Source organism: Ranitomeya variabilis, chromosome 1 (assembly GCF_051348905.1).
Source record: "Ranitomeya variabilis isolate aRanVar5 chromosome 1, aRanVar5.hap1, whole genome shotgun sequence".
Lineage (NCBI taxonomy): Eukaryota > Metazoa > Chordata > Amphibia > Anura > Dendrobatidae > Ranitomeya > Ranitomeya variabilis.
This window is the reverse complement of record NC_135232.1, coordinates 954,756,631-954,771,886: the sequence shown is the minus strand read 5'-3', so window position 1 is coordinate 954,771,886 and position 15,256 is coordinate 954,756,631. Positions and strand designations below refer to the sequence as shown.

At 48.2% G+C, this 15,256-nt stretch overlaps 1 protein-coding gene across 3 annotated transcripts in view; it reads left to right on the top strand.

The window, feature by feature from the left end:
- The window catches only part of ANAPC10 (anaphase promoting complex subunit 10), a 122,243-nt gene that overhangs the window by 16,578 nt on the left and 90,409 nt on the right, over window positions 1-15,256 (top strand). For all 3 annotated transcript variants that reach the window (XM_077279274.1, XM_077279275.1, XM_077279273.1), the window contains exon 5: window positions 14,614-14,734. In XM_077279274.1, coding sequence (XP_077135389.1) covers window positions 14,614-14,734 — 121 coding nt within the window. The remainder of the gene's footprint in view (window positions 1-14,613; window positions 14,735-15,256) is intronic.

The window sequence follows — 15,256 nt, the reverse complement described above, 5'->3', positions numbered from 1 at the left end:
CCCTCAAATACTTCCACAAGTGTATTTGTGATTACACGTTACTGCTGCTGGTCTATGCGCTCATCAGTTGCTTGCAATATATGCTGCAGTCCTACTCCCTTCCTTTTTCTTTTAGCATGGCCCATTGTAATATAACATGTCGTTATTTTTATTTAAAAAAAAAAAAAATACAACTTTAAAGGAAAAAAATGCTGGCAGGCCCTTTTCTGTAAAACACTGACATAACTGTAGATTGTTCTCTTCTTTACACAGGGTAACCCCTGCGGTGAATATTCTGAACAGATAGACCCCTATTAATGCAGCATATGAAATAAGAGTCTTTTTGGGCCTATACGGGGCATGCTTGTTAGGGTACCGTCTCACAGTGGCACTTTGGTCTCTACGACGGTACGATCCGTGACGTTCCAGTGATATCCATATGATATCGCTGTGTCTGACACGCAGCAGCGATCAGGGACCCCGCTGAGAATCGTACGTCGTAGCAGATCGTTTGGAACTTTATTTCGTCGCTGGATCTCCCGCTGTCATCGCTGGATCAGTATGTGTGACACCGATCCAGCGATGTGTTCGCTTGTAACCAGGGTAAACATCGGGTTACTAAGCGCAGGGCCGCGCTTAGTAACCCGATGTTTACCCTAGTTACCATCGTAAAAGTTAAAAAAAAAAACGTACATACTCACATTCGGTGTCCGTCAGGTCCCTTGCCGTCTGCTTCCCGCACTGACTGTGAGCTCCGGCCGTAAAGTAAAAGCAGAGCACAGCGGTGACGTCACCGCTGTGCTGTACTTTTCGGCCGGCACTCAGTCAGTGCGGGAAGCTGACAGCGAGGGACCTGACGGACACCGGAATGTGAGTATGTACGGTTTGGTTTTTTTTACATTTACGATGGTAACCAGGGTAAACATCGGGTTACTAAGCGCGGCCCTGCGCTTAGTAACCCGATGTTTACCCTGGTTACCCGGGGACTTCGGCATCGTTGGTCGCTGGAGAGCGGTCTGTGTGACAGCTCTCCAGCGACCACACAACGACTTACCAACGATCACGGCCAGGTCGTATCGCTGGTCGTGATCGTTGGTAAATCGTTTAGTGTAACGGTACCCTTAGTGATGAGCGAGCGTGCCTGGATATTGTGTTATCCGAGTATCTCAGGTGTGCTCAAGGAATGAGTCCCGCGGCTGCATGTAAACATAAGGCAATTCGGTTGCATCAGTTTTCTGTAGACTAAAGTTAGATGTCTAGCTTTTGGTTTTGTTTTTTTTTTTCAAGGTGCAGCAGAACTTGCTATTCTAGTCCTGCAAAATAGACAGATCCGAATGGAAATCTGCACAAGCTTGTGTCAAACAGATGCCTATTTGACATTCGTTCTACCCATCGTATCTTGTGTGGACATTGAATTATCTGTTTGAGTTCATTTATCTTTGTGATTCAAAGGGTTATGTCTGACACCAAAAATTGTGGTGTGAAACTGGCCTAAATGGAGTGCCTTCATCAGTAGACAGCTGCAGATACCATGTTTTACCTTCTATAGGAGTCCAGGAGCTAAGTGATGAAGTAGGTAGGACAATATGACCAGCTGCCATGGCAGGAGAAATGCCACTATGCTTCTCTGCCATGTGGGTGTGCTGCGTGTAGGTGTTATTTTCTAAAAGATTCAGCGTCACGCCCTCCTTCCCGTCTCATCCACAAACAGAAGGCAGGGTGACAGGTTTTTTCAACTTCTTGTTTTATTAGGAAAAAAATTAATTTAAAATCTTATTTTCTGATACAAATGTTGTGGTGAGGACTCCTGAACAGAAATGTATTGTGTTATTATTTTAAGAAGTCTTGTCCTATTAGTGTTGGGGAACCATTTTAAATGGGCCCATATGAAAGTTGGTAGTATGTCCCACGCTGGTCCCTGGGATCCACAACCAGCTGGGGCATGACGTGACTGCTATAAACAATCAGCAACCGCTGACTGGCTGCAGCGTTCTTTTGTTGCCTTGAGCACGGAGGAGTAGCGTCAGCGCAGTAGGTAAATTTTTTTTTTTTTGTGTGTGTGTGTAACTCCTCGCTGGTTTCATTTACTACTGGGTTGTTCAGTAGTGGGAAAACCCCTGTAATAGTAAGTTACCGTATATACTCGAGTATATTCCGAGACCCCTAATTTTGCCACAAAAAACTGGGAAAACTTAATGACTCGAGTATAAGCCTAGGGTGGAAAATGCAGCAGCTACTGGTAAATGTCAAAAATACAAATAGATACCAATAAAAGTAAAATTAACCCCTTCACCCCCAAGGGTGGTTTGCACGTTAATGACCGGGCCAATTTTTACAATTCTGACCACTGTCCCTTTATGAGGCTATAACTCTGGAACGCTTTGACGGATCTTGGCGATTCTGACATTTTCTCGTGACATATTGTACTTCATGTTAGTGGTAAAATTTATTCGATATAACATGTGTTTATTTGTGAAAAAAATGGAAATTTGGCGAAAATTTAGAAAATTTTGCAATTTTCCAACTTTGAATTTTTATGCCCTTAAATCACAGACCTATGTCACGCAAAATACTTAATAAGTAACATTTCCCACATGTCTACTTTACATCAGTACAATTTTGGAACCAAAATTTTTTTTTGTGACGGAGTTATAAGGGTTAAAAGTTGACCAGCAATTTCTCATTTTTACAACACCATTTTTTTTTTAGGGACCACATCTCATTTGAAGTCATTTTGAGGGGTCTATATGATAGAAAATACCCAAGTGTGACACCATTCTAAAAACTGCACCCCACAAGGTGCTCAAAACCACATTCAAGAAGTTTATTAACCCTTCAGGTGTTTCACAGGAATTTTTGGAATGTTTAAATAAAAATGAACATTTAACTTTTTTTCACACAAAATTTATTTCAGCTCCAATTTGTTTTATTTTACCAAGGGTAACAGGAGAAAATGGACCCCCAAAGTTGTTGTACAATTTGTCCTGAGTACGCTGATACCCCATATGTGGGGGTAAACCACTGTTTGGGCGCATGGCAGAGCTTGGAAGGGAAGGAGCGCCATTTGACTTTTCAATGCAAAATTGACTGGAATTGAGATGGGACGCCATGTTGCGTTTGGAGAGCCCCTGATGTGCCTAAACATTGAAACTCCCTACAAGTGACACCATTTTGGAAAGTAGACCCCCCTAAGGAACTTATCTAGATGTGTGGTGAGCACTTTGACCCACCAAGTGCTTCACAGAAGTTTATAATGCAGAGCCGTAAAAATAAAAAATCATATTTTTTCACAAAAATGATCTTTTTGCCCCCAATTTTTTATTTTCCCAAGGGTAAGAGAAGAAATTGGACCCCAAAAAATGTTGTGCAATTTGTCCTGAGTACGCTGATACCCCATATGTGGGTGTAAACCATTGTTTGGGCGCATGGCAGAGCTTGGAAGGGAAGGAGCACCATTTGACTTTTCAATGCAAAATTGACTGGAATTGAGATGGGACGCCATGTTGCGTTTGGAGAGCCCCTGATGTGCCTAAACATTGAAACTCCCTACAAGTGACACCATTTTGGAAAGTAGACCCCCTAAGGAACTTATCTAGATGTGTTTTGAGAGCTTTGAACCCCCAAGTGTTTCACTACAGATTATAACGCAGAGCCGTGAAAATATATATTTTTTTTTTCTCAAAAATGATTTTTTAGCCCCCAGCTTTGTATTTTTGCAAGGGTAACAGAATAAATTGGACCCCAAAATTTGTTTTCCAATTTGTCCTGAGTACGCTGATACCCCATGTGTGGGGGGGAACCACTGTTTGGGCGCATGACAGAGCTCGGAAGGGAAGGAGCGCCATTTGGAATGCAGACTTAAATGGATTGGTCAGCAGCCGTCACGTTGCATTTGCAGAGCCCCTGATGTACCCAAACAGTACAAACCCCCCACAAGTGACCCCATATTGGAAACTAGACCTCCCAAGGAACTTATCTAGATGTGTTGTGAGAACTTTGAACCCCCAAGTGTTTCACTACAGTTTATAACGCAGAGCCGTGAAAATAAAACATCTTTTTTTTCCCACAAAAATGATTTTTAGCCCCCCAAATTTTTATTTTCCTAAGGATAACAAGAGAACTTGGACCCCAGAAGTTGTTGTTCAATTTGTCCTGAGTACGCTGATAACACATATGTTGGGGTAAACCCCTTTTTGGGCGCACGGGAGAGCTCGGAAGGGAAGGAGCACTGTTTTACTTTTTCAACGCAGAATTGGCTGGAATTGAGATTGGACGCCATGTCGCGCTTGGAGAGCCCCTGATGTGCCTGGACAGTGGAAACTCCCCAATTCTACCTGAAACCCTAACCCAAACACACCCCTAACCCTAATCCCAACGGTAACCCTAACCACACCCCTAGCCCTGACACACCCATAATTCTAATCCCAACCCTAATCCAAACGTAAATGTAATCCTAACCCTAACTTTAGCCCCGACCCTAACTTTAGCCCCGACCCTAACTTTAGCCCCGACCCTAACTTTAGCCCCAACCCTAACTTTAGCCCCAACCCTAACTTTAGCCCCAACCCTAACTTTAGCCCCAACCCTAACTTTAGCCCCAACCCTAACTTTAGCCCCAACCCTAACTTTAGCCCCAACCCTAACTTTAGCCCCAACCCTAACTTTAGCCCCAACCCTAACTTTAGCCCCAACCCTAACTTTAGCCCCAACCCTAACTTTAGCCCCAACCCTAACTTTAGCCCCAACCCTAACTTTAGCCCCAACCCTAACTTTAGCCCCAACCCTAACTTTAGCCCCAACCCTAACTTTACCTCCAACCCTAGCCCTAACCCTAACCCTAACCCTAAACGTGACTGAAATACGTGGCACTGAAATACGTGGCACTGAAATACGTGGCACTGAAATACGTGGCACTGAAATACGTGGCACTGAAATACGTGGCACTGAAATACGTGGCACTGAAATACGTGGCACTGAAATACGTGATACTGAAATACGTGATACGTGGCACTTAAATACGTGGCACTGAAATACGTGATACGTGGCACTGAAATACGTGGCACTGAAATACGTGGCACTGAAATACGTGCAACTGAAATACGTGCAACTGAAATACGTGCAACTGAAATACGTGGCACTGAAATACGTGGCACTGAAATACGTGCAACTGAAATACGTGATACGTGGCACTGAAATACGTGGCACTGAAATACGTGGCACTGAAATACGTGGCACTGAAATACGTGGCACTGAAATACGTGGCACTGAAATACGTGGCACTGAAATACGTGCAACTGAAATACGTGATACGTGGCACTGAAATACGTGATACGTGGCACTGAAATACGTGGCACTGAAACACGTGGCACTGAAATACGTGATACGTGGCACTGAAATACATGGCACTGAAATACGTGGCACTGAAACACGTGGCACTGAAACACGTGGCACTGAAATACGTGGCACTGAAATACGTGGCACTGAAATACGTGGCACTATGACTGTCAGAAAATGTTCATTAAACGTTTAGGGGTGAGGTTAGGGGTAGGGTTAGGGTTTGGATCCCTTTATCACCTTGATGGTGGTGGGTTGCTTTTCAGTGTGTTTTCTGTTTTTTTTCGATAAAAATGCATGCGTTTTTAACGCAAACAAACGCATGTGCTTAAAAACGCAAGAAAATACTGCAGGTTGTATTTCTGAAAATGAACGCATGCAGAAAAAAACCGCATGCGTTTGAAAACGCGACCAAACGCGTACAAAAAAAACGCATGCGTTTTCAATGTTAAATATAGGGGAAAAAACGCATGCGTTTTTTTGTGCAAAAAACGCTGCAGACAAAAACGCAAGTGTGAAACCAGCGACGCTTTTTATAGCAAAAAAGTTTTTGCGTCTCCACATTTTGAGACCTATAATTTTTCCACATTTTGCTCCACAGAGTCATGTGAGGTCTTGTTTTTTGCGGGACGAGTTGACGTTTTTATTGGTAACATTTTCGGACACGTGACCGTTTTTGATCGCTTTTTATTCCGATTTTTGTGAGGCAGAATGACCAAAAACCTGCTATTCATGAATTTCTTTTGGGAGAGGCGTTTATACCGTTCCGCGTTTGGTAAAATTGATAAAGCAGTTTTATTCTTCGGGTCAGTACGATTACAGCGATATCTCATTTATATAATTTTTTTATGTTTTGGCGCTTTTATACGATAAAAACTATTTTATAGAAAAAATAATTATTTTGGTATCGCTTTATTCTCAGGACTATAACTTTTTTATTTTTTTGCTGATGATGCTGTATGGCGGCTTGTTTTTTGCGGGACAAGATGACGTTTTCAGCGGTACCATGGATATTTATATCAGTCTTTTTGATCGCGTGTTATTCCACTTTTTGTTCGGCGGTATGGTAATAAAGCGTTGTTTTTTGCCTCGTTTTTTTTTTTTTTTTCTTACGGTGTTTACTGAAGGGGTTAACTAGTGGGGCAGTTTTATAGGTTGGGTCGTTACGGACGCGGCGATACTAAATATGTGTACTTTTATTGTTTTGTTTTTTTTATTTAGATAAAGAAATGTATTTATGGGAATAATATATATTTTTTTTATTATTTATTTAGGATTTTTTTTTTTTTTTTTTACATATGTGGAAAATTTTTTTTTTTTACTTTTTTACTTTGTCCCAGGGGGGGACATCACAGATCATTGATCTGGCAGTGTGCACAGCACTCTGCCAGATCTGCGATCTGCTGTGCAGGGCTGCAGGCTTACCAAGTGTCTGCTTTGAGCAGACACTCGGTAAGCCACCTCCCTCCCTGCAGGACCCGGATGCCGCGGCCATCTTGGATCCGGGACCTGCAGCCAGGAAGGAGGTAGGAGACCCTCGCAGCAACGCGATCACATCGCGTTGCTCCGGGGGTCTCAGGGAAGCACGCAGGGAGCCCCCTCCCTGCGCGATGCTTCCCTATACCGCCGGTACACTGCGATCATGTTTGATCGCGGTGTGCCGGGGGTTAATGTGCCGGGGGCGGTCCATGACCGCTCCTGGCACATAGTGCCGGATGTCAGCTGTGATAGGCAGCTGACACCCGGCCGCGATCGGCCGCGCTCCCCCCGTGAGCGCGGCCGATCGCGTATGACGTACTATCCCGTCGGTGGTCATAGGGGCCCACCCCACCTCGACGGGATAGTACGTCTGATGTCAGGAAGGGGTTAATTGAGACATCAGTAGGTTAAGTGTTTTTAAATATCCATATTGAATCAGGAGCCCCATATAATGCTCCATACAGTGTATGATGGGCTCCATAAGATGCTCCATTTAATATGTCCCATATAATGCTGCACAAATGCGGATTATGGCCCCATAAGATGCTCTATACTGTCAATTGCCCCATATATTGCTCCAGAAATGTTGCTTATGGCCCCATAAGATGCTCTATACTGTCAATTGCCCCATATATTGCTCCAGAAATGTTGCTTATGGCCCCATAAGATGCTCTATACTGTCATTTGCCCCATGTAATGCTTCACAAATGTTGCTTATGGCCCCACAAGATGCTCCATACAGTCATTTGTCCCATATGCTGTTGCTGCGATTAAAAAAAAAATCACATACTCACCTCTCAGGCCCCGGGCACTTGCTATATTCACCTGCTCCTCGTTCCACCGCCTCCGGGCGCCGCTGTCTTCCATCCTCTGCACTGACGATCAGGCAGAGGGCAGAGGGCAGCGTGCACTAATCGCATCACCGCGCCCTCTGACCTGAGCGTCAGTGCAGAGGACGGGGAAGACGTGGCGGCAGTGGAACGAGGAGCAAGTGAATATCGTGCCCTGCGTTATACTCACCTGCTCCTGGCGCGGTCCCTGGTTCCCCCAGCGCCGCAGCTTCTTCCTGTAGGGAGCGGTCACTTGGTACCGCTCATTACAATAATGAATATGCGGCTCCACCCCTATGGGAGTGGAGTGGGATCCATATTCATTACTGTAATGAGCGGTACCATGTGACTGCTCACTACAGGAAGAAGCTGTGGCGCCGGGGGAACCAGGGACCGTGCCAGGAGCAGGAGAGTATTATTACACAGCTCCGCTCCCCCTCCCCTGCTGACCCCTGGGTATGACTTGAGCCGAGAGGGGCAATTTCAGCCTAAAAAAAATGGGCTGAAATTCTCGGCTTATACTCGAGTATATACGGTATCCATGATTGCTGTTATAAAAACATTATCACTTTTATCTTAATTGCTCGTTTTGTCCCTAAATTAGTGTTTTGTCAGAGTAAAATATGGTTTTATGATCGCCTTTAATTAAACCCCTTTTGATGTACAGGTTATAAATAGATTGTAAATAGGATCTTGTTTTCTCCATCGCCACATTGGGGGACACAGGACCATGGGTGTAATGCTGCTGTCACTAGGAGGCTGACACTAAGCTGAGACAAAAAAAAGGTTAGCTCCTCCCCTGCAGTATACACCCTCATGCTGGCTTCCAGAGACCCAGTTCAAGCTTAGTGTCCGTAGGAGGCACACTGGAATTTTTTTCTTTAAATCCTTTCTATTTCCGGACGAAGGGGGCGACGGATTCTTTCATGTTACGTTCTCCCCCGAACCAACAACAGGCGAGCACGGGAGTTTCACCTCTCCGTACCCTCTCCTGCGACGCGGGATGCCACTGCCTGAGCTGATTCTAGGGGCGACGGGCCCCTTCAAGGGTCCGATCTCCCCCCCTCACTTTACAGACGAGCACTGAAGTATCACCTCCAGTACCCTCTTCTGCAGCCAGGCTCTATTGCCGGACATATGCCCTGCCCACCAGGTTTCACCCTCGGTTGTTCAGAGGCACCTCATCTTGTGGCGTCCGTGCAGCCCCCACTGCATCACCACTGATTATGCGGCTGATGGATGGTGGCGGACGGTTCCCTCTCCACCCCCCTTTTCAGGGGTTAGTGGTTAGAGGCTCCCCTATCCCTGCACCGTCCTTATAACCCCGGGCACTGCTCACCTGGATCTGTGGCCAGTACTCCCAGCGCTTCTTTATTGGGGTAAGTGCCTCGGGGGGGGGGGGGGGGGGGGGAGGGGGGGTTTAAATGGGGGGTCGCCAGAGGCGGTCGGAGGGCTCCTTTTTAGCATGGTACGGGTCCCATAGCCTCCGGCGTGCAGCGGTGTCGCGCCGGGCCAAGCCCCAAATTTAGTCCACGGCTTCGGCCTAGCTCGGTTCTTCCGATAGGCTCCGCCCCTTTTTTCGCATCATCGGCGGCGCCGCCCCCCGGTCCTGGCGCTTCTCGCTCTCTGCGAGACTTCCTACTTTACTCTCGGTGGCCATCTTGGATCTTCTCCTGCACGCTGCAGCTTCAGATCTTCCTGCCGCAGCTTCTCCACGTGCAGCGCTGCGAACACCGACCTTCTCCAACTCCACCGCTCTTCCTCTCTTCTTGGTGGGACACAGGACCTCGGGTAAGGAGACCACGTCAGGTCCTCCCCAGCAGCGCCGCCCTCACTTTATCTTAGACCCTGCAATCTATCACACTAGGGTACACCATGTCACAGACAAGGTCTAAAACCTCTAAATTGCATACTACCTTTTTTTCTGCGTGTACCACCTGCCAGGCTCCACTTCCTCGGCCTCAGATTTCCCCCCTCTGCTCAACTTGCGATGCCCCAAGTGCACAGGAGCCCTCCACTGCCACCGACTCTGGTGTATCTAGTCCCCCCGCGTGGGTCGCCTCTCTGTCTCAGTCTGTGGATTTTTTAGCCAATGCTATCAAATCCATTCAGCACCCTCCTGGGGAGCGGGGCAATCCTTTTCTCGGATTAAGAGATCCCTCCGTAGCAGGGGAATCGTCGGCCAGCAGGGGCAGCTCTCTCCAGAAAGAGGCACGGTCATCCAGAAAACGGATCCGTTCTACCTCTCCTGAGCACTCCCCACGCCACTCAGCTTCTGGCGGCTCCGCCTCTCGCTCACCCTCGTTAGGGGGTCGTAGCGTTCACGACTCTGAATATGAGTCTGACGTATCCTTAGACCCGGATGCTCCTGAGTTTAGATCTACAGTTGACTCCCTCATTGAGGCTGTCAATCACGCCCTTAAAGTGGACGATAACCCTAATCCTGCTCCGGATCATTCAGTTTCCTTTACTAGAAACAAGCGTTCCCATAAAACGTTCGCCTCTCACCCAGATTTTCTGGATCTTGTTAAGCGACACAGGGAGCGCCCGGATAAGCGTTTCACAGGCAAAAAGACCCTGGAATCGAAATATCCTTTTCCCGCAGATCTGGTTAAAGACTGGACGGAATCCCCTTTGGTAGATCCTCCGGTTTTGCGCCTAGCATCCAAAACTCTTTTGTCCGTTCCTAATGGCGCCTCAATTAAAAATCCCACAGAGCGCCAGCTAGATTCCCTAGCTCGCTCAGTGTACGAAGCCTCAGGATCTTCCTTTTCTCCTTCCTTTGCCGCGGCTTGGGTGGCCAAGGCAATGGTTTCCTGGGCAGATGCTCTAACAAAATCTGTTCACGATCAGGATCTTCCCTCTGAGATGGCGGACCTCGCCAGACAAATTGCCATGGCCGGTGATTACGTAATGTACGCTTCTCTCGATGCAGCAAACTGTGCAGCATCGGCGGCTTCTAATGCCATCACCATCAAAAGGGCTATTTGGCTCAGAGAGTGGCGTGCAGATTCCTCCTCAAAAAAGTCGCTCATTTCTCTTCCTTTTCAGAGTGGGCGTCTTTTTGGAGAAAAACTAGACCAGCTTATCTCCGACGCTACAGGGGGAAAGAGCAAGTTCCTTCCCCAACAGAGGCCCAAGACTGCTTTCCAGCGTCAACCATATTTTCGCTTTCGGCCCTTTCGTAGCAGTCCAGCCTGGTCCAATCCTGCCGCCCCTTCCAGATTGGACCGATCCACTCGCTCAGACAGAGACGTTCGTCCCTCTTTTAGGCCAAACCCGTCCTGGCGAGGAAAGCCTAGGCAGCCCAGAACCAGAGGGTCCAGGCCTGCCAGATTCCCTTCGCAATGACTCTCGAACTTGTCCAGGCGACACCTCCAAGGTAGGCGGACGCCTACTTCTTTTTCAGCAAGTCTGGCTCTCCGTCATACACGACGAATGGGTCAGGGATCTGGTGTCGTCTGGCTACAAAATAGAGTTCTCCGCCCCCCCCCCCAGCTCGGTTTTTTCCCTCTCGCCTCCCCAGTTCGGGCGCCCAGTCTCGCGCACTTCTTTGCGCCATTCATTCCCTCCGCCAGTGTGGGGTCATTGTTCCGGTTCCGGAACACGACCGGTTCAGAGGTTTTTACTCAAATCTCTTTGTCGTGCCAAAAAAGGACGGGACAGTGCGTCCCATTTTAGACCTGAAGCTCCTGAACAAGTCCGTAAAGGTACGGCACTTCAGGATGGAATCTCTCCGGTCGGTCATCGCCTCAATGGAGAGGGGGGAATTCCTGGCATCAATAGATATCAAGGATGCCTATCTCCATATTCCAATATTCCCGCCTCATCAAAGGTTCCTCCGTTTTGCCATCCTGGACGACCATTTCCAATTCACAGCTTTACCCTTCGGTCTTGCCACGGCGCCCAGGGTTTTCACGAAGGTGATGGCGGCCGTCATGGCAATTCTTCACTCTCGTGGAGTGGTCGTGTTGCCTTACTTAGACGACCTCCTTATAAAGGGTCCGTCTTTTCAGGCCTGCGAGGCAAGCGTCCAGATTACCTTGGATTCGCTTTCGCGCCTGGGTTGGTTGATCAACTGGGAGAAGTCCTCCCCCGTTCCTGCCCGTCGGATCTCCTTTTTGGGAATGATCCTGGACACCTCAAGGGGTCTGGTCTTACTCCCTCGGTCCAAGGCCCGAGAGCTTCAACTTGGAGTTCGGACGCTCTGCCATCCTCATCCCCGTACCATTCGCTTCGCCATGAGGATCCTGGGCAAAATGGTAGCCGTGATGGAAGCGGTCCCTTTCGCCCAACTCCATCTTCGCCCTTTGCAACGGGCCCTATTGGACAACTGGGACAGGAGTCCCTTATCACTCGACCGTCCATGTCCTTTATCTCTGCGGACCAGACAAGCCCTGTTATGGTGGACCCTGGGTGCCTCTCTCCTCCAGGGGAAATCCTTTCTCCCGATCCGATGGTTTGTGGTAACCACCGATGCTAGTCTTCTCGGTTGGGGTGCGGTGTTTCTTCACCACTCTGCCCAGGGTCGCTGGACTCTTCGGGAGTCGAGGCTCCCTATAAACATTCTGGAGATTCGGGCAATCAGGCTCGCCCTGATTCGTTTTCACCCCCTGCTCGCGGGTCACCCGATCCGAATCCAATCGGACAATGTCACAGCGGTGGCTTACATAAACCACCAGGGGGGTACCCGCAGCAGGGCGGCGATGCAGGAAGTCTCGCACATCCTTCGTTGGGCCGAAGCCAACCATTCCACCATTTCCGCGGTGCACATTCCAGGCGTCGAAAACTGGGCCGCGGACTTTCTAAGCCGTCAGGGCCTTGCCTCGGGGGAGTGGGAACTTCATCCGGAGGTGTTTCGGCAGATCTGCCTTCGCTGGGGGACCCCGGATGTGGATCTGATGGCGTCCAGGTTGAACGCCAAGGTTCTCAATTTCATTGCACGTTCCCGGGACCCCCTTGCCATCGGAGTGGACGCGCTGATATCCCCATGGCATCAGTTCCGACTACCTTATGTTTTTCCTCCTCTTCCCTTACTGCCGAAGGTAATCCGGAAGATCAAGACGGAGGGGGTTCCGGTCATCCTGGTCGCGCCGGATTGGCCTCGTCGCGCTTGGTACGCGGAGCTCGTTCAGCTCGTAGCCGACGTTCCCTGGCGCTCACCAGACCGCCCAGATCTTCTTCTTCAGGGGCCGATCTGCCACCAGAACTCAGGGGCCCTACGTTTAACGGCGTGGCTGTTGAAACCTGGATTCTAACTCGAGCCGGTTTCTCTCAGCAGGTTATTCCCACCTTGTTAAGCGCTCGCAAGTCATCTTCTGCTTCTATCTATCGTCGCACCTGGAAAACTTTCTTCTCGTGGTGCAGGCTCCGAGGTCGCCCTCCGCTCGTATTCTCTATTCCTGGCATTTTGGATTTTCTTCAGTCCGGTTTGGACTCCGGCTTGGCTCTGAGTTCCCTCAAAGGTCAGATTTCAGCGTTATCTGTGTTATTCCAACGTAGGATCGCTGCCAACCTTCAAGTTAAAACTTTCATTCAGGGGGTCTCACATGTCGTACCCCCCTACAGAATGCCGTTGGAGACCTGGGATCTCAACTTGGTTCTGGGGGTTCTTCATGAACCTCCTTTTGAGCCTCTTCAGGACATCCCGCTTACAGTCCTATCCTGGAAGGTTGCCTTCCTTGTGGCCGTAACGTCTATCAGACGGGTCTCAGAATTGGCCGCTTTATCCTGCCGAGCTCCTTTTCTTGCTTTCCACCAGGACAAGGTAGTCCTTCGCCCATCTCCGGATTTTCTCCCTAAGGTGGTGTCCTCTTTTCACCTTAACGAGGACATCATTCTTCCATCTTTTTGTCTGCAGCCAAAACACAGGGTTGAAAAAGCCCTTCATACTCTGGACATCGTACGGGCCCTTCGGAGGTACATTTCCAGAACGGCTCCTTTCAGAAAATCAGACTCCCTTTTCGTTCTCCCGGAGGGTCACAGAAAGGGTTTGGCTGCGTCTAAAGCCACGATAGCCAGATGGATTCGTTCGGCTATCCAAGAATCCTATCGAGTCAGGGGCAGACCTATCCCGGCGGGGATTAGAGCCCACTCCACTCGGTCGATGGGTGCTTCCTGGGCCATTCGGCACCAGGCTACGGCGGAGCAGGTTTGCAAGGCCGCAACGTGGTCCAGCCTGCATACCTTCACAAGGCACTGCAATGTCCACATCCATTCTTCTGCGGACGCGGCTCTTGGCAGACGTGTTCTACAAGCAGCCGTCGCGCATTTGTAAGTCCGATGGTACACGGAGTTGTTGGGTTGTATCCTTTCCCACCCAGGGACTGCTTTTGGACGTCCCATGGTCCTGTGTCCCCCAATGTGGCGATGGAGAAATAGGGATTTTTTGTGTGTACTCACCGTAAAATCCTTTTCTCCGAGCCACTCATTGGGGGACACAGCACCCACCCTGTTAGCCTGTTCGGCTCTTTACCGTTTTTCAGTTTTATGACTTTCTTTGACATGTTGTAATCTACTGTTTTCTTGGTACTTTGTTGTTATTCTCCTACTGCTTTTGCACTGAACTGGGTCTCTGGAAGCCAGCATGAGGGTGTATACTGCAGGGGAGGAGCTAACCTTTTTTTGTCTCAGCTTAGTGTCAGCCTCCTAGTGACAGCAGCATTACACCCATGGTCCTGTGTCCCCCAATGAGTGGCTCGGAGAAAAGGATTTTACGGTGAGTACACACAAAAAATCCCTATTTATGGAGTTGCACAATAGTCCTGAAATGATTCTTTTCCTTTCATGGTCTCCTAATTACCGCACTTCCGAAGCATCCTGCAGTGTATTGTTTAGTGGAACCGCTTCCATATGCCCGCATGTGCCAATCCTTTACTGATTATTTACAGCAGAAAAGTACACGGTGGCTATGGTTAGTTTTATTACGCTACTGAAGCATTTTAATGAGCTCTGAAAGTGGTTGCATTACTTTATTTTTCCGGCTTTCCAGAAGAAAGACTACTGTGAAGGCCTTATGTATTTATGCTGATTACAAGTCGGATGAGAGCTACACACCAAGCAAAATCTCGGTCAGAGTGGGGAACAACTTCCACAACCTTCAAGAGATTCGGGTAGGTTTCTTTTTTTCTGTATGTTTTGACTTTTCTTAACTAAACAGTATTTCAATTTTTAGCAGTGCAAGTTATGGACTGTGAAGTTTATAAACTTTAACCATTTCCAAGTTGACATCATGGGCCTTTGAGACTGTTCTGACTGTGTACTTGCTTTCAGTGCATTTTAGTTCCTAATATCCATTTATTTTTCAAGTTCTTCAAAATATAAACTGAACCGGTCAGTGGTTTTATGCTGTCCGGACTCAGGCAACCTGAGATCTGATGTTCTCCCTCATCACAGTAAGCGGTGGTTTCCTCTGAAATATAACCTTTTGAAAGACTAGCCGGGCAGGTGGCCAAGAGTCCTCTGGGTGGCTCCCTCCAGCTGTTCCCTGCCCATCTTGGCCAGATTGTCAAGACTTTCTTTATATACAAATAGATTAAACCCTAGCCAGGAGAAATTTAGTAAGGAGGAAAGTACTATCTGAGCGTAGTAAATGGTGATATATGGTTTGTGTGGGTAAAGATTAATCTTGCTCA